Source organism: Trachemys scripta, chromosome 11 (assembly GCF_013100865.1).
Source record: "Trachemys scripta elegans isolate TJP31775 chromosome 11, CAS_Tse_1.0, whole genome shotgun sequence".
Classification (NCBI taxonomy): domain Eukaryota; kingdom Metazoa; phylum Chordata; order Testudines; family Emydidae; genus Trachemys; species Trachemys scripta.
In genome coordinates, this window is record NC_048308.1 from 29,955,564 (window position 1) to 29,975,237 (window position 19,674).

General features: G+C 40.9%; 1 protein-coding gene across 11 annotated transcripts in view; it reads left to right on the top strand.

The window, feature by feature from the left end:
- The window catches only part of TANC1 (tetratricopeptide repeat, ankyrin repeat and coiled-coil containing 1), a 203,312-nt gene that overhangs the window by 121,280 nt on the left and 62,358 nt on the right, over positions 1-19,674 (top strand). For 10 of the 11 annotated variants that reach the window (XM_034786416.1, XM_034786413.1, XM_034786415.1 and 7 more), the window contains 5 exons: positions 4,147-4,407; positions 12,870-12,995; positions 14,626-14,907; positions 15,874-16,025; positions 19,136-19,367. In XM_034786416.1, the coding sequence (XP_034642307.1) occupies positions 4,147-4,407; positions 12,870-12,995; positions 14,626-14,907; positions 15,874-16,025; positions 19,136-19,367 (1,053 nt within the window). The remainder of the gene's footprint in view (positions 1-4,146; positions 4,408-12,869; positions 12,996-14,625; positions 14,908-15,873; positions 16,026-19,135; positions 19,368-19,674) is intronic. The other variant, XM_034786418.1, reaches the window with a different exon arrangement.

The following is a 19,674-nucleotide window of genomic DNA, read 5'->3' on the forward strand; positions in this document are numbered from 1 at the left end:
TTATAGGGATAACAAAACATGGTGGAGTAGTAGTCGTGCCTGGAATGCAGGTATTGAAGGGTATGTGCTATTCAGGAAAGACAGAAATAAAAGATAAATGTGGTAGAGTAACATTGTATATAAATGATGAGATAGACTGTAAAGAAATTAGAAGTGATGGAATGGATAAAATGGAATCACTTTGGGAAAGAGAGGTAACAGATGCTCAACTGGGATAGTGTTTGGGATCTGCGACAGATGCCCGGGATCCAATTTGGATATGCATGAGACCTCTTTAATATTTTTAATTAAATAAATGCTTCTGGAAATTGTGTGACTATGGGATGTAGGTTGGAGGACAAGTGCTACTAATAATAGTAGGGCCCAGATATTCCTGGATGTGTGACCTGGCACATTTTTTTAATCAAACAGTCACGGAACCAACAAGAAGTGATTGATGCCCCATTAGACTTAGTATTGGTAAGTAGCAAGAATCTAATAGAAAAACTGGTTGTAGAGGACAGTATTGGCTTGAGTGACCATGAGTTAATTCAGTTTAAACTAAATGGAAGGATAAAACAAAAATAGGTCTGCAGCTAGGGTTCTTGATTTCAAAAGGGCAAATTTTATAAAAATTAATGGAATTAGTTATGGAAGTGGACTGAATTGAGGAACTCAAGGATCTGATTGTGTAGGAGGCTTGGAATTACTTTGTCAAAGTTGCAGAAACTATCTGAAGCCTGCATCCCAAGCAACTGGAAAAAATTCATAGGGAAGGGTTGCAGACCAAACTGGATGAACAAGCATCTCAAAGAGGTTAAGAGAAAGCAAAAAGCCTACAAGGACTGGAAGATGGCATGTATCAACAAGGAAAGCCACTTCTTGGAGGTCAGAAATCAGGGGGTAAAAAGTGAGAACTGTCAAATGCCAAGCAGAGTTGGACCTTGCAAAGGAAATTACAGTCGACAGTGAAAGGTTCTTTAGCCATATAAATAGAAAACAAGGAAAGAAGAAGTGGGACAACTAAGCACTGAGGGGTGGGGTGGAGATTAAAGTTAATCTAGGTATGGCCCAACCTGGACCCAGGCCCAGCCTGTCCCATCTCAACCCCAGGCGTGGCCCGGGCCCGGATCCAGGCACGGCTCGGGCAACCTTTCCCCGGTCCTAAACAAGCCCCGGCCAGGACCTGCTGAGGCCAGGGAAGGGGGTCATATCCTGTAGTCCCAGCCTCAGAGCTGCCGCAGTGGGGAGAGGCACCTCTTCCCCCCCAGCCCAGGTGCTGCTGCAGGGACACAGAGATGCGGGGAGTCCTCTCTCCCCACGTTAGCCCCAGAGCATCCTCCTGCACCCCAAACTCCTCATTCCTGGCCCCGCCCAGAGCCCCCTTACCCTGTTCCCAACCCTTTGCCCCAGCCCTGAGCCCCTCATCCCTGGTACAAGCTGGGGAATGTATCAGTTGGAAGAGACCGACAAGGAGAAAAACCTTGGTTAGGTCACATAGAATCATAGAGCTATAGGGTTAAAAGGGACCGCAAGGATCACCTCGTCTAACCCCTGTCAAGTTGCAGAATTTGTCACAGGATGATCATGAATTGTTAATGTGATGTGACTGTGCAAAAGGCTAATGTAATCCTAGGACACATCGGGTGAGATATTTCCAATAGAGATAGTGGAAATATTACCATTATGCAAGACACTGGTGAGATCTTATCATTATGTGCAGTTCCGATCTCCCATGTTTAAGAGAGATGAATTCAAAATGGAGCAAGTGCAGAGAAGGGCGACTAGAATGATCAGAGAAATGGCGAATCTACCTTACGAGAGAGGTGTGGGCTGTGGGAGGGAGTTTGGGTGCAGGAGTGGTCTCCAGACCCACTGTTGGGGTGCAGGAGCGGGTATGGGGTGCTGTCTCCGGGCGGGGGCTCAAGGCTGGGGGTTGGAGTGCGTGCTCCTGCCAGGCAGCACTTACCTCAGGCAGCTCCTGGTTGGCGGTGCAGCGGGGCTAAGACAGGCTCCCTGCCTGCCCCGGCCCCATGCTGCTCCCAGAAGTGGCCAGCAAGCTCTGGCAGTTCCGGGGGGGGATGTGACTCCCGCATGCTGCTCCTGCCTGCAAGCTCTGCCCCTGCGTCTCCCATTGGCTGCAGTTCCCCGTTCCTGGCCAATGGGAGCTGCGGGGGTGGTGCTTGAAGGCAGAAGCAGTGTGCAGTGATGGACTTTTAGGAGCTGGAGATTGCGATCGACTGGTTGGTGACCACTGGTCTATGGTATACCTTCATGCCATAAAAGTCTGTTTTGTATGGGAAATTATTTATTGTTGCTTTCCTGTTTTGCATTGCTTTAATTTAAAAAACAACACAAAATTACAATTGATCCTTGGTGTTAACTGCATTCTGTACAGATTGAAATGTTTCTGAAATTGGTGAGCCAATAATTTTGGGGTGTTTTAATCTAAATTTCATTTACAGATACATCAACATTCTTTGCACCAGGATTTTTAAAAGATGATTAGGGAAATATTCCTTCAGATCTCTTGAGTTGAGATCCTTCATTGTTACTTCATAATAAGCATATTGAAACAGCAGCTGTTTTTTTCATACTTGTAGTGGATTGTCAAGTGGCTTGTTTACTGAACAAAAACTGATTAGAAAAGGAAGGGGGTGGTGCAGTTTGCTATTGTATGTTTGTAGACAGCAAAGTTATAATCTGTGGAATTGTTACAAAGCTAGCCATGGGAAAGATAGATTCCAAACTTTAAAGTTTGGTATACATCAAAACCACTGTATTGAACACTTCCTCTTCTGTGAATGGGGGGCAGATTAAAGTATTACTGTTTGGGGTTTTTTGTTGTTGTCGCTCATTCTGTAATTTCTGATGAGCAGAGGAGCCTTAGGATAGGATAGATCGGGTGGGCAAACTATGGCCCGGGGGCCGCATCCGCCCCTTCAGATGTTTTAATCTGGCCCTCAAGCTCCTGCCAGGAAGCGGGGTCCGGGGCTTGCCCCACTCCACATGTGCTGTGGCTCCGCGTAGCTCCCGGAAGCAGCATCATGTTCCCCCTCCAGGAGCTAGAGCATTATTATTCTGTATTTCCTCTAACTCTAACATAAGGATTGTCCTTTTTCACTTATGATTTCACACGTACTTCACTATGACATATTCTGTGTTGTTAGACTGTGAAAGAGCTATGTTAAATCCGCAGCATGCTGTTTTATGTGTTCTTTGCTATAGATTGCAGCATGCCTAGTAAAGTTGTGTATATATATAAATTCACACGGCATTCACAAAAACTTATTATTTTGCAAACAAACTTATTGAAACAGCTTGTATGGGGGAGGAACTGTCTGAATATTCTGGCACACTTAGCTAGGTCAACATTTTAGCTTCCAAGCTCGGATTGACAGAAAGCAGGTCAAGAATGTGTCCTATCCCAAAGTTTCACTATTATTCAGAAAGTACAGAATGGTGATTTTGGTAGAACTGTCCCAGCCTACTCTGGAGTTGAATTTGACCCTTTTGTAAAAAGTATATATTTGGAAAAGTGACTTATCAAGAATATATTTAAATTCTTGATTCTTACTTTAAAAATGTTTTCTTGGTTTATGTTCTTCCATTAGATTTTATTAGTTGATCAAAAATTTCTTGTTTATAAAAATACTTATAGTAGTTTGTGATATTATTAAATTTAATATTCAGAGGAATTTGAAAGTTATTCTTTAAAGAGTAGTTCGTTCCCTCATTGAAAAGAACTAGATAAATTATCTCCCACAAATTACGTGGATTTACAGCAGCTTCCAAACTGCCTTTTCGTTATCTGTTTTATCAGACTTTCTCTTTTCCTGTAGTCATAGAATTTAAGGTCAGAAGAGACCACCAGATCATCTAGTCTGACTTCCTGTGTATCACAGGCCACCAACACCATTCAGCACTGCACTCTAAACCCAGCAACCAAAATTAGACCACAGTATTACAGCCCCCTGTAGGAGGGATTGAGCAGTTTTTCATCGACAAGGAGCATTCTTCTAATTTAACAGAATACATTGTGAGGAATTTACTTGGATGTTACCTGTGTAAACTAAAATGCCATTTGAATAGTAAATGTATCATGCCACTGAAGTGCCATTGTAGTACTTCGTCCTCCCTAAGTTTTTAGGATTTTTGTTTCTTCAGCAACCATAACAAGTTCATCTGAAAATGATGATCGCAGCGGATCCAGTTTGGAATGGAGTAAGGATGGGAGTCTCAGGGCTGGTGTACATCAAGGAATTATTCACGATCGAAAGGCAGATAATTGTTCACCAGTTGCAGAAGAGGAAACAGTTGGGTCTGCAGAGAGTTTGTCTAAAGAGGAAGTATGTACTGGAGATGGGCCTGTTCCCTATACACCAAGTTCTAGCTCTTTAATAATGCCTCGTCCCAACTCTGTGGCAGGTAAGGAAGCACTGAACTAGCGGAGGAAGAATTTTTTGTGATCGTTTTGTATTAAAGTTACAACATTGATAGTAAGATATTTCTTTGTAGGAAAAAGGCATTGACTCTGCAGTGAATTGAATACATGCTTATTACTTTAAATTGTTTTCAAGTCTGAACATTGATGTTATTGTTGAGACACTTATAGTATATAGTGTCATCCATAGGAATGTTTTTCTTATACTCTGTGGGGTTTTTAATCGGATATGCGCTCATTTACTGGGTTTTGTAAATGTAGCATTACTATTTTAAATTGTTTCTGGCGGGGGAGGCTTACTTCAGAGTTGTTTTTTACTACTCTCATCTGTTAGCAATGCACAGTCAATACAGCTCTGGAAGAGGTGAGGTAGATTAAGTTATGGTTCGAGCATTGTTGATAGAATTAACTAAATTCCAGTTGCAGTACCATATTTCCCCCTCACTTATACCTGTGCAAGCCCATTGACAACTTAGTGTGATACAAACTTTTCAGAAGTGGCAAGTGAAACAAATATAATGACAGTAAACTCCATTAAAACAAATGAAAATTAAAGTTTATAAAATCCAGAAAATGTGGACTGAAGGAACCCCCCCCCCCAAACATAACCAGGCCTTGCCAGGAGTTAATGATTTATGGAGGGGAAAAGTATTATGCTTGACTTGGAGCTGAATATAGTCAGCATTCCACAGTAAAATAAAAAAGGGAGCTGTAGTTTGAGATGTGAAATAAAAATTGCTGACTGATATTAGGGGTCTTAGTTTAAAGTTTTAACTCCAAAGTTTTCTGAGCCTTTTTCTCTAGGGAAACATTTTTTGTGGTGAGTGGGAAGTTACTTCTGTTACCACTGGGATTTCCAGTTGCAGTGCTCTGATGCAGAATATATTAGCGATGCTGGTGTGAGCTTAAAGTTACAACAGGACCACCCCTGTATTGCTCAATAATTTACAGTGATAACCTGTGATAAGAGTATCATGTTTTGCTGTGTTTTTAAATTTGAAGCAGCAAATAAGTGGGGCGTTACTGGAAAAACACTGGGATACATTCTTCAATTGATTTTTAAAGGAAGTGTAATGTGGCCCTATTCCAGAAAGGATGTCCAACAAACTGCAGTAAATTGGAACTGACATTGAAAAATACACTAGTATATGGCATAGTGAACATTATCAAGAACTCAGGATTTGTCAGCAAGTTACTGGGTGGGAGTTTTTTTTGTCTTTTAGGATTATATTTTGCTTATTTATTATAACTAGATTGAATGATTCAGTTTTATTGAGAAATTCAGTAACTCATTTGAAGCCTACAGAAAGCACAGTCTTGATGTGTATAATCTGACTGAGCATTTAAAATGCCTTGAAAATCATTAGTACATTAATTTTGAAACAATGAAAGCACCACTGTTAAGTGAAGGATTACATTACTTTTGAATGTTCTGTTGTGCAAGGTCTTTCTGTTAAAGTCTACGGAGGGAGAGAGTTAAGATTTTCCAGTAGACTGCTGTGATTACAGAGCATAACTTTCCAGTTTTCTGCTATTCTTGCTCATTAGCTTCATCCTATTCACTCAGTTAGACCTCCTGTGGAATGAGAATTTTAGTCTTAGACTGTGCAGTGGCAAAGAATCCTAATGAATTTGCATGAATTTTCCATTATCCAAAGATGAGTGAAAAAGAGCAGACTGATGCCGCAGACCCTTTTGGTACTGGACCCTGTACCGAAAACTGCACTGAGTGAGCAAGTGTTGAACTGCTGTCAGCACCAAGGTGTCCATTGGTACCAACAAAAGCCCCAGCACCGTGGGAACCATACCCATCAGCATCACCTATAGAGGAGATATACTCCTCATCACCATCGTTGGGGCACAGCACGTCACCAGCATCCCAAGCCTCGAGGAAACATTCCCCTCTTTTAGAAAGGGAAGATATCCCTCTCCCATAGCATTATTGGCAAGACCACAGAATACCAGAAGAAATGGGATCCACAGGCACAAACCTATCAGTGTCCAGTGTTGCCCCTAAAGACATCCTCTCCGTATCACTGGACAAGGCAATTGCCTCAGCACCAATCCTGACTCTGGATGATTTCAGGGTGTTCCAAGAGTTCCTGCAATGGATTACAGACACACTGGAAATTGAGACTGTTCAGATTTAATGCAAAACTCACAAATGATTGGAAGTTCTGTGGTCTGCGAATCTTGCCAGAGCCCCTGTCCCTATCAATGTGGGATTAAGAGTTCCAGCCAGAGTTTTGTGGCCACTATACCACCACTGGTGAAATGTATTGAGAAGAGGTCAGATGCCAACTTCCAGGTTCAAATACATTTACTCGCACTCCAACTCCAGATCTCTAGTAATCTCGGCCATCCAAAAGAAATCACACTCTGGCAAGAATTCACCAAAGGAGGAAGATCCAAAATGACAGTTTGGGAGAAAGTCTTACTGCTCTGCCTATCTCCTGCTATGAGTGGCTAACTGCCAAGCTCTGCTAGCCAAATACGATTTTCTAACATGGGACAGTGATGCCATTTGTCAACAAGCTCCCTTATGAGACTGGAGAAGACCCTAAGGACATTGTAAAAGGAGGACACTAGTGGCAAAGATGTGCCTACAATGGAAACAGCTGATACTGTGGCTAGGTCCATGGCCACCGGTGGCTCCTGGCTTGGGCATTCCTCGCCAAGTGCAAGCCACAATCAAAGATTTGCCATTTGAGGGATCAAAACTATTTACTAAGAAAACAGAAAGTGCCTTCCACTCTCAAGAACTTTAAGGCAACCTGTAGTTCCTGGGAAACTACAGATCTCTAGTGTACTGCAAAATGTACTGCCCTCAACAGCAACATCAGCAGAGACAGTGGACACCTTCATACCACAGGCAGCTGGACTGTCAGTTAAAAAAAAAAGAAGACGAGATATGATAGAGGATGTCAGTCCTCTTCAACTCCAGCCACGTGTACAGTTCTATCCACATAGCAGCAAATTTGATAGCTCAGTCAATAGCTGTATCAAAATCAGTCATATGAACACCTGTAGTAGAAGTTTCCTTGCCTCATTCCTCCAAACATGGTCGGACATCTCCACTGACAAATGGAAACTTAGACCATCAAATTCTCACTATACCTCACTCCCCTTCCACATCCCTCTTGAGGGACTCTTCTGAAAGGAGAAGAGTTTACCAATATTGGGTTCTGCCACGGCACTGTGAATATTCACCACATCAACGGCAGTGGCTGTGGTGCACCTGTATGGAAGAGGGACTACGTGTCTACTTGTACCTGGGTGACTGGCTGTTCTGGAGCAGATCTCATGGGAAGACCAAAATAGCCCTAGATCAAGTAGACTTCCCTGTTCTTTCAGTGTAGGTTTCTAGCAAAGTACGAGAAATCATCTCTAGTACCATCCCTGATTATAGAATTCATAGGAGCTCTACTTGATTCATGGTCAGCATGAGCATAGCTGGTGAAAGATGGATTGATACCTACAGTCCCATTTGTATGGACAGGACCGTCCACAAGGATTTGCATGTGCCTAAGGTTACTAGGACACATGTTGTCCTGTACCAACTTGACCCCACTTATAGCCATAACAACACTCGCTAAAGCTGGTGTAATGCCTAGCCAAACACAGTATGAACAAATTGTTCACAGTACTACTCCAGGTCTGGTAAAAACTTACCTGATGTCTAGAACCTTTGATCCTAGAAGCCTTTTGATCCAGGAGGGTATGAGACTAGGATCTCTACCAGACACCTTTCTTCTTCAGTGGTCTTGAGACCTCCTCCATGCCTTTCTACAGATTCTCCTGATTCTCAGGTAATATGGAAATCAGATTCTCCTGATTCTCAGGTAATATGGAAATCAGATGGGACAGAGCTATTGTTGTCATGCTAGCCCCTTATTAGCTGAGAGAACTTTGGCTGTCAGCCTACTCAATGTCTAGCCAACCTTCCATTTGCCTCCCTGCCTGCACAGATATAGTGTCTGAGAATCAGGGTCAGATAGTATATCCAGGCCCACAGTATTTGCATCTGATGGCCTGGATGCTGGCTTGATGACCATCACTGACTGAGTGCTCCAGACAAATACAAGGAATTATTAAGCAGAGAAGGATGGCTTCCACTAGCAGGACCTATTCTGCAAAATGGGAAAGGTTTTTCATATGTGGGCAACTCCAAAACAATGTGTATCTGGTTGAAGCTATAATCTCAAGCATCTTGGACTACATGCTGCTTCTGAAACAGTCAGGACTGACACCTGGACTGAAAGTCTACCTACTGCAATAGCAGCATACCATCCACCAGTTCAGTCATGTTCTGTTTTCTCTCATCTCACAATGTTGAGATGCACAGGTGACCTCATCAGCCTGATTCAGAAATGTGCCAGTTTCAGAGATTTGTAAGGCAGCCATGTGGAGTAAAGCAGCCACCCTTCATTAACATTATGCACTTGACCTGGCAGCCAGGACAGATACAAAGTTTGGAAGAGCAGTACTTCAATCTCTATTTGATTAACACAGCTGATACGCCTCATACCCACCATCCAGACTGATTGCCAGTCACGGACAGAGGAATCCACACTGAAACTTACTCAAAGAAGAAAATAAAGTTATTTACCCTGCAGTATCTGTAGTTCTTTGAGATGTGATAGTTGATGCATATCCCACAACCCGCCCTCCATTCCTGCTTTTTGCAGTCCTTAGCTGTCCATGCTTTGAATTGCAAGAGAACTGAAGAAGGGTCTGCCCATCATGCCAGAGTATGAGGTGACTCAGGGTGCGTGGGCAGGCCTGATGGATGTTGCTAGCAGAAAGAAACTGATCTTGTGCACATGAGGTGCATGTGTACTTACAGTGGAATCCTCACAAATTACATCATTTCAAAGAACCACAGTTACTGTAGGGAAGTAAATGTATTATTTCACTGTACATATGAAGCACAGCATTGTAAAAGTTGCTTTAACTGGGAATAACCTGATGACTTGGATCTTTGTAATGCTAAAAACCCTCCTTCTTTTTGTTAACTTGGGTTTACTAATGCGCATATAACACTGGACTAAATTGGTTGATGTTGTTACTCACAATGCACTAGGCACTGTCCACATGTACAGCAAGTCACAGTCTCTGCTCCAGAAACACTCTAATGAAGACCACCATGTTATGAGTGTGTAATTAAGATGGCATACCTATGACACCTCTGAAAAAATGTTCCATATAAAACCACAGCTTCAGCACGGTGTCTGTCGATACACATGTGGAATAAAAATGCTATGATTTTAAACAGCACTATTATAAAAATGTTACCTTATTACAATTTTTAGATGTGCTAATCCAAAATTAGTAAGTTGCATTTACGACACAGGAGTAAGAGTCTAAATTTTTTTTACTAGTATTAAATTATAAAATGACAGGAATAATACTTCACAGGTCAGCTGATAAGCAAACCAAACACAATTCTAAAAATATGGGAGCCAAGGAACCACAAAATATATGCTATTCATTTATATTGTCAGTTGTCGCTTTAGTAACATAGTAAATATGCTATACTGGTATAAGTTTGGTTGGCCGGATATGGAGGATCTGGCTGTGACGGGTTGGATCACAGAAACCCCCCTGGGAGCTGCCACCCGATGTGCCAAGACTACTTCTGAACTGGCAGGGAAAACAGGGATAGGACTCCAGCACCCTGTCTTGCTGAGCCAGAAACTCACGTCTGCTCCAGCAAAGACCCAGGTTCTGAATTACTTGCCCCAAAGCTGCAGGTTTACCTGAAAACAGCTCACAGAAGTGTGCTTATCTTTAACACTCAGATTCCCAACTCCCAATGGGGTCTAAACCCAAATAAATCCGTTTTACTCTGTATCAAGCTTATGCAGGGTAAACTCATAAATTGTTCGCCCTCTATAACACTGATAGAGAAAGATGCACAGTTGTTTGCTCCCCCAGGTATTAATACATACTCTGAATTAATTAATAAGGAAAAAGTGATTTTATTAAATACAGAAAGTAGGATTTAAGTGGTTCCAAGCAGTAACAGACAGAACAAAGTAAGTTACCAAGCAAAATAAAATAAAATGTGCAAATCTATGTCTAATCAAACTAAATACAGATAATCTCACCCTTAGAGATGGTTTTCAGTAAGTTTTTTCCTCAGACTGGATACCTTCCAGGCCTGGGCACAATTCTTTCACCTGGTACAGGTAGCTAGGGGATTCTTCATGATGGCTCTTCTCTCCTTCTTTGTTCTGTTCCACCCCTTTATATATCTTTTGCATAAGGCAGGAACCCTTTGTCCCTCTGGGTTTCTACCCCTCCTCACTGGAAAAGCACCAGGTTAAAGATGGATTCCAGTTCAGGTGACATGATCACCTGTCACTGCAAGACTTCATTACCCCCTTGCCAGCACACACACATACAGGAAGACTCACAGGTAAAACACAGCCATCTGCAGACAATGGTCCTTGTTAATGGGAGTCATCAAGATTCCAAACCACCATTAATGGCCTACACTTTGCATAATTACAATAGGCCCCTCAGAGTTATATTTTGTATTTCTAGTTTTAGATACAAGAATGGTACATTTATACAAATAGGATGATCATACTCAGTAGATTGATTATAAGCTTTGTAATGATACCTTACAAGAGACTTTTTGCATGAAGCGTATCCCAGTTACATTATATTCACTTACTATATTTTTATAAAACCATATAGACTGCACAACGTCACACTGGCCCTACATTGTTCAATCTTTACTGAGATGTAGAATGAGACTGCTGTGCACGTGTGAAAATTATCATCTGTGCAGATGTATGGTTCCTATTATAAATAATAATTTGCAATTTTATCTAGATTATGAGAAACACTTGTCCCTGTAAACAACTGATTTATGGGGCATGGAAGGAATAAGTGTGAAGAACCAGGCTTTGTACAGGGTCAGCTTACAAGGGTCTGGGAAGTCCTTCCCTGCCCCAACTGCCGAGCAGCTATTACTGCAGTAGCTCCTGCTTTCTCCTTCATAGAGGGAACAGCTGGCAAGTCTGCATAGCTGTTGATCCACTGTTCCCGGCCTGCCTTGCTTCTGTTACTCAGGGCTACCCAAACCTTAGCTGAGCTCCTTTATATCCTTCTGCTCCTGGTAGCAGAACTACACCGGTCTGGCTGTGTACAGGGCCCACCACTACTGTTTTATGGGGAAGTACAAGAAAGGAAAAGAGTGCAGGATCTACAAATGTGAAATGTTGCTTTTGAATAGATTTAGGTTCAGAATGTGCCCCCCTCTAGTATAACTGTGTGGTAAGTCCTCTGAGTCTTTAACAATTTTTTTTTTATTTCTGTCCCTCTTCATAAAATGTTTAAGGGAAAAATTATGCATCATTTTACTGGACCGAGGATCAATTGCATATATGAGCTCTCTACAGATATTGCAAGCAGCAGTTTACCAATGTACCCTGTTCCTAAAGCTCTCCTGACATCATTGATAGTGGTCTCAAAAAGCAAAGTAAAGAAAAAGCCATATTAATGTTGGTTTTGTTTGAAACACAAGGGGGAGAAAGAGGAAATGAATGCCTGACAAATGGAAAAAGACCTAAATGGTGGTAGGGAAAGAAATGTAATCTTCCACTTTAGTGCATTTGATCCCAGAGCATACTACAGTATGTTTATATTACTTTTCTCAGCCCTAGGGAAGAATTGGTAGTGTGCCAATACATTGTGGAATTATCGATACATTTTAATCCCATTAATACAGAGTGTGATCAGTTGCTGTTGCAGAAGATTTCTCTTCCAATCAAAACTTGTATAGTTAAGAAATCTATTTAGCTCTGCAAAGGAATATGAAGAGTCAGACAGTTAATGGGGTGATTGTTAATGTTCTGGATGTGGTGAAATAGTGCACACAGTGTCTCCTTGTCTAATTGCAAGATTTGGATTGCCAGCAACTATGAATGAAATCGCTGGGGCAGAAGATTTATCTAGCTACCTTGCTGTGTTTCTGCTTGGAAGTATTGAAGCTTTACTAAATAATTTCTGACTACCCAGGCTTGTCATAAAAATTCATTGTAAAGCTCTTTCCCCCCCCCCCCCCCCCCCCCCCGTTAGCTTCTCACTAAGAATTTTAACATCATTTTAAATTCTGGTAATATTTCATATTAAACATACAAAATAAATAAAAGCATATCTAATGAAAATGACTTTTTTTAACTGGACAGTTCATAGTGTTGGTAGGATATCTAAAATCTTTTTGCTATCAAAGACTTATATTTACAGAGGAAAATGAGCGTGCTCATCAAAAATGTTACCTAGAATTTGAGGGTGTAACTGCAGGAAAATTAATCTATGAATTCCATGTTGAAAGCATAAATATAATCATTAATAATTCATGGTGATATACAGTTTAGTTTTGTGTAATTATTTATTCAGATGAAAAAATAAACTTCAGTTCTTAATATCCTAGCAACAAGTTCAACCAAGTTAGAAGATTTGAGCTATTTAGACGGACAAAGGAATACTCCATTACGCACCTCAATTCGCTTGCCTTGGCATAACACTGCAGGAGGAAGAGTACAACAAGAAATTAAAGGTATTTATACATTTGTGTTTATCTTAGAATAGATACACAGTAGTAGTTTTTGTAATATGGCAAAGCTGCAAAAGGATTTGTAAATGTAATCCTATATAAGCACAGATGCTGGGGCTCCTCAGGTGTTCAGCTGAAGCCAGAGGGTCTCCAAGCAGGCATTCAGTTCTGCACTAGTAGATTCTATTACAGGTTTTGGGACAACATTATTGATCATAAAAAAGTGCTTGCTCACACTTGTTTCAGTATGGCATAAATCAGAAATGGAATGATTTATTAAAAAAAATAAATCAAACATACATATGTTTATATAATTAACATGCATGTGCAGTAAAACCTGGATTATTTGAACCTCACATAACCATAACTGAATCATGTGCTGCCAATGTTTATATTGAAGATTCCTTTGATCAGCTAAGCAAGACTTCAGATAAACTTATTCAGTATCCTCCATGGCATTCAAATAATCATGATGGTACTGTATTTTAAAAAACAGATTTATATGCAATCTCAAGGATATCCCTCCACCTGAATCTTGTTTATGGAAGAAAAGTAATTAATTCATTAAGGATTGGTGTAGTGGTACATAAATAATCCAGTATGGCATGCCCTTTGCAAAAATAGTGGCATTTCTTTCCTTGCAGATTGTGCGCAATTTTTATTTTCTCATTTTAACTTTATCTTGGCCACTTGCTGCTTCTGTTCAGATTACCATTACAAATAGAAAAATGTAAGCAATCAAACCTCCAAATTGTTGCTCTTCTGTGAGTCGCTGTGTAGATGTTATGCTGCCCTCATTCATATTCACTTTATCTTTGTGAGTTAATGGCTGAAAAAACAGTTATGAAACAAAACTTTTATTGAGAAATCATTTAATAATTGTGTATGATTTTTTTAAAAATGTACGCATGGTTAAAGTAATCTTTCCAATCAAAACCGGATTCATTAGCCCCTATAGCTTTTGAATTATCTGTTTGAGAATGCAAATGAGAACAAGAAGATATATGCTAGATTTTCCTGTTGACTTTAAAAGGACTGTATCTACTCAACATCTGCTGACAATCAGTTCAGTAATTTCTCATTTACATGGTTGACTGATTTTTGGAATCAAATCAAACTTTTTCAAGCTTCTCAGTATTTCTTTACATTTCTCTATACATGTAGTTGCTGATTTTAAGGACCTAACCATGTGAAGTGCTTAGCACCCACAACTCCCTTTGACTCAAAATATTTCACAGGGCCAGGCCCTCAATTAGAAAAATTTGTTGTGTGTTTTCAAATATATAGAAAAAAATTGTTCTTCATTAAATGTAAAATTATCACAGTTCTACAACATTTTAAATATAAAGGCTGAACCCCTGTCGAAAAAGAAAACCACAACAATTATTTGCATTTTATCATGAAGTGGTTTTAATCCACACTGAAGCTGCTAATTTATAGACAGTTCAATAAGTGATTTGTAATTGTTTTTGTTTTTATGGTAAAAGTGCTGAAAAGAAATCCTCTCAAATTGTAAATGTACCTACCAAAAGTTATTAAAATTGTCTTCTTAAATACTGCTGCCAATAAATAGGTTTTCATTACATAACAATATTTTCTTCTAATAAACTTTTTTTTCCTTTCCACTTCTCAGCACGTTTTGCCCCCTATAAGCCTCAAGACATTTTGCTAAAGCCACTATTGTTTGAAGTGCCAAGCATAACAACAGACTCTGTGTTTGTCGGGAGAGACTGGCTGTTTCAAATGATCGAAGAAACCTTGAAGAATCCGGAGCTGGAAGAAAACAGGGGAGCAGTTATTATTGGAAATGTGGGATTTGGAAAGACTGCTATTATTTCAAAGCTGGTGGCACTTAGCTGCCATGGAAGTCGCATGAGGCAAATTGCTTCAAACAGCCCTAATTCATCCCCCCAAAGTATGTTTCTCTTCTAAATAATTGTTTAGGTTATTATACTATACAAAGACATAAGTAATTACTGGCCTTATTGTCCCTTACATGAAAAGCTCTCCTCAGGGATAAAGAAAGTTCCATCAACATGGCATGCTTTGACAATAACCTCCAACAGAATAGACCAGGGGTTCAACTTCTTAAACACACATGCACCTACACACACCAAAAAAACCCCACCCCCCTGTGTATCTATGGAAACGCTGAATCTCCACATGGCCTCCCAACACTCCAAACTCACTTGGCAGCGTGGCTCTAATGAACTGTGCTGCCGAGACACTCTCTCTCTTCCCCCCCCACCTCCCACCCCGCTATTGTTGGTTTGTGGAGGGAGGATGGTGCTTTAGTATAATCATTGTGCAGCCCAGATTTTTCAAAGGCTTCACAGAATCTGAGATGAAGGGGAGGATGATGCTAGGAAGGTGACTCTTATCCCTTCCGTGCCCCTCTACTGCCGTTGCACTCCCTCAGTTTATCAGAGGTGAGAGGATGATATAGTTCTGTGTATTTAGTCAGAGTACTTCCAATGCTGACACTTTTCAAATTTGCCATATTGATGATGTGAAGAAAAGGCTATTATGATACCATAATTAGTACTTTCCACATCACTTGAGCTCTGGTACATTATATGATTTAATGAGCTCTTGCATTTAGAATTGTACTTATTTTTACATCACTGTATTTATTTTCAGTATTTGCTATTTCATCAGCTCAGAGGTCAATTATATCACATAGAGAGTATAAAGATGAAAATATGTACATTCATGTCATAATGTAACTCTGCCTTTGAAAATGATATATTGTATGTTTAAAAATCCTGTATCTTAATAGTACATTTTACCCAAGGCTTTAAGAAGTTCCATTATCACGTATGTATTTTACCCCAAAGCAGTAGTCTGTAATCATAACTTTGGTCTGTGCACTTTTTTATAGGCAGTGACCCCTGTCAAGAGATTCCCCTCATTAAATTACCATCACCTGCTCCTACCACAAATAGTAATAATACAATGAAGATTCTGAGTTGTCCTGGTACTCCTGAACATCAAAATCAAATGGACAAATCTGTGAGATGTCTTGCTTCAAAGGTAAGCTTTCACCATTCAGTAGACTTCTTCTAACACACTAAAAAAACTTTAAACTCCAAGACACAGTGCCTTGCAGAGCTCCCTGGTTGTGGTAGGGGTGAGAAGGGAGAGTGATTTGGGACACGCTCATATCAGGGTGTACCACATACGAACATCCTGCACAGTTAGCCAGGTCTTTCTCCCTTTACATGAGTTGCAACCTGGTAGCAGCCCCATTGCTCACTTGAGCAAAGGGGCTGTGATTACAGGGAGTCCTTGCATGGCCTGGGCAATGGAGTCTGTGTAATACTGGACTCCTGCCTCTGCTGTTGCTATTTCTTGTCCTCTGTGTAATCCAGGCTAAGAGAAGGTAGAAATGTGAGAAAAAGTTCCTTCTGTTCAATGTCAGTCATTGGCATCCCTAATTCCTTAGATGTCTATTGCTCCCACCAGAAAGTTACTTCATGTAGCGTCTTACAGTGCAATTTTGCATGAAACAAGGAAAGATAGAAGTTTTGCTCAAGGTTATTTGCAATGCACTCATTGCTATTGTGTTTGGGCAAGGGTTACAGAAATTAAGATTAACAGGAAATTGTATCTTGGATGAGACTGTATTCTTTGGATTCTCTTTCTCAGGTGAATGTTGCCAGGTCTTTGTGATGCAGTTGTTATTGTGGAAAAACTTGCAAAGTGAGCAGAGGCCTGCAACATGCCTTAACCATGGCAGAATTTGGTCTCATCTCTATCTCCTGTGAACGAGAGTTCCAGAGCAGTGAGTTCTCCATCAGAAATGCTCTATCCTTGGCTCCCAAGAGCCCTTAAGGCTGTCAGTTGTTGAGTCCTGGTTCACGATAGCTTCTAAATTGTGTCCTGGGGTGTGTGGTGGGAGAAAGGTAGTATGTAAAATAGCTTGAAGAAAGTCCTTATAGGGTTTGAAAGATTAGGATCAATACCTTGAAACCAATTTGGAGTTGAATGGAGAGCCTGTGCAGGGTGTGGAACACAGTCTTTGATCTCTTCCATTTACAAGACAAGCCATTGCATGATTGACTGGTGACAGTTTGTATGTGGTCTGAGGTATATCAAGGTAAGCACATTTTTCAGTAATCCAGCCTGAATTTCAAAAAGTATGGATCATTTGGGCTAGAGCTTTCAAAGATAAAAAGGAAAAGTTTTTAATTGCCAAAGATGAAAAAAGATGTTTCCACTAAAGGTCATGCTCTCAACGAAGAGACCTTTCCTATCCTAAATCCTTTTTCTGAAAAAGAAGATTCAGTACTCTCTGAGCCTCTGTGAAGTGGCCTTACCTAGCTCATGCTTTTTATAATATATACATATATAAAATAATAGTGGATTTGTGAAATTTATTTTCCAGTATTGCCTAGAGATCCAGCCAACATCAGCGCTCCATTGTGTTAGGTACTATGCAACACACAGTAAGAGATGTTCACTGCCTTGAAGAGTCTATAGTCTAAAAACAGACAAAACTGACAGTGTGAATTAATAACTATTTCTCCATACCTTTCCCAATTATTCGTGTTAGAATTTTACATACAAGGGGGAGAAAAGTGTGATCATTAATATAATTAGGTTCAAACCAAACCCTTTGCTTGTGAAAATCCTAGAACTTTGGGGATGTTCCAGTACTTAGGCCCATCTAGTGCCAGATACTCCTATGCTTTGACATTTTATGGATAGATCTATTGTTGATCTCTAATTGTAAACATTTCACTAACACTGACTATTGCAGATCAGTTTTGCTAAAGTATGGCAGAAGGCTGGGTCTGTGTTGGCGTGGGGGGGGTTCAGGGCAGAGGGCTGGGGGGTGTGGAAGGTGCAGGGCAGAAGGCTGAGTGTGTGTGTGTGGGGTCAGGGCAGAGGGCTGGGGTGCTCGGCTCGTGAGGGTGCTCCCAGCCCCTTGCCCTGAGTGGCTCAGGGCAGGGGACTGGAAGGGATATGCCCTGTTCCACCCCCTTCCCCCAGGCTCCATCCCTACCTCTCTCTGCCTCCCCTACGGAGCTGTGTGCACGCTGCCGCTCTTCCCCCTCCCCCTCGCTAGGGCCATCAGCTGATCGGCCAGGGATGGAGAGGAGGTGGGGCAGGAAAGCACCATTGGGGGAAGAAGCGGGGGAGGGGGGAAGCTTGGCTGCCGCAGAACCAAGCTTCTGCCTCCTGCCCCTGCAGGGGAGAGCGGTGGGCGGAGGGGCTGAGGGCCCGGACCGCGTCAGGGGAGCTGCGTGCCACTCAGAATCGGCTCGCGTGCCGTGTTTGGCACGCGTGCCATAGGTTGCCGACCCCTGATCTAGAGTATTTGATTACAGCTGACTTCTGCATTAGATTATATTATGCTGAGAAACTGATTTTACCTAAAGGATAAAAATATTCTACATCAGAGTTGCGCTTATTTAATAAAGTACAGTTTCCTCAATCATTTGCAAAATTTTCTTTTAAAGGGGTGTTTTAAAGTATCTACTAACATCCAGTGGGAAAGGTGCTAAAGAGTTTCAAGCCATGAAAACCACTGAATGACACATTTGTGTGAACTGTAAACATTGCTTTTCATTGTGATGGGTTGATTTTCACAGAAATAATCAGAAGCCTGAACCATGACTCCTCACTTTAAGGAGCATTATACTCTTTTTCTGCAGCAGTCAGCTACCTACAGTGATACTGCAACATTCAGCTGATCAGCTTGCTCAGATAGAGCTTTCACAGATTTTCAGGTCTTGTTCTGGAAGTTTTTCTTGTGTTATGGCAGGGGCCTAAAGTTCTGCCTTACCTGCTGAACTCCAGTCATATACAAATGCCAAGAAGACCCCTGCCAAGAGGCAGGGACTCAAATTAGTGGTTTATTTATTATGTCAAAAATGGATGTTTGGATTTCTGTGTATCCTCTTTCCACCCTCTGCTGTAGTAACACTGTTTCCCTGTTGTTTTTTTCTTGTGCCATGATTCCGTTGGGCTCATCTTTCACACAATATGATTCAGGATAACTTTTCTAAAATTGATCATACCTTGGGGGGTGCCATTCAGCGAAATAAGTTAGCTTAATTTTTTTGTCTTAACTAAAAGAAACTGTGTTTCTACAGTGTCATCCATAAAAATGTGGTAACCTGACTTTCTTTTTTTAGGTTGTTGCTTACCACTATTGCCAAGCTGACAACACATATACGTGTCTTGTCCCAGAATTTGTGCACAGTATTGCAGCTTTACTTTGCCGGTCACATCAGTTAACAGCATATAGAGATCTTCTGATAAAAGAGCCTCATCTACAAAGTATGCTTAGCCTTAGGTCCTGTGTCCAAGATCCAGTAGCAGCTTTTAGAAGAGGAGTGTTGGAACCACTTGCAAACCTCAGGAAAGGTATGCCAAGTAGCAGATTACTCAGGAACTGTCTCTAAACTTTGTAAATGACCAAAAAACCCTAAAGTAATCTGATATATGTATTTAATGGTCTGAGGGAGATGATTAAATGTATAGGAATGACTTCACTAGTGAGACTGTTTTTCTTTAATCTCTTTCATTTATAATCATTTTTGATGTTACTGGTAAGAATAGCAGACAATTTTCAGACAGAAGTATTTTAGTTTTAAAATAACGTCCTCCGATATCCAATATTAAAAGTAATGTTTTCCTGACTCTCTTTAAAATGTCAGTGAAAACATGGTCA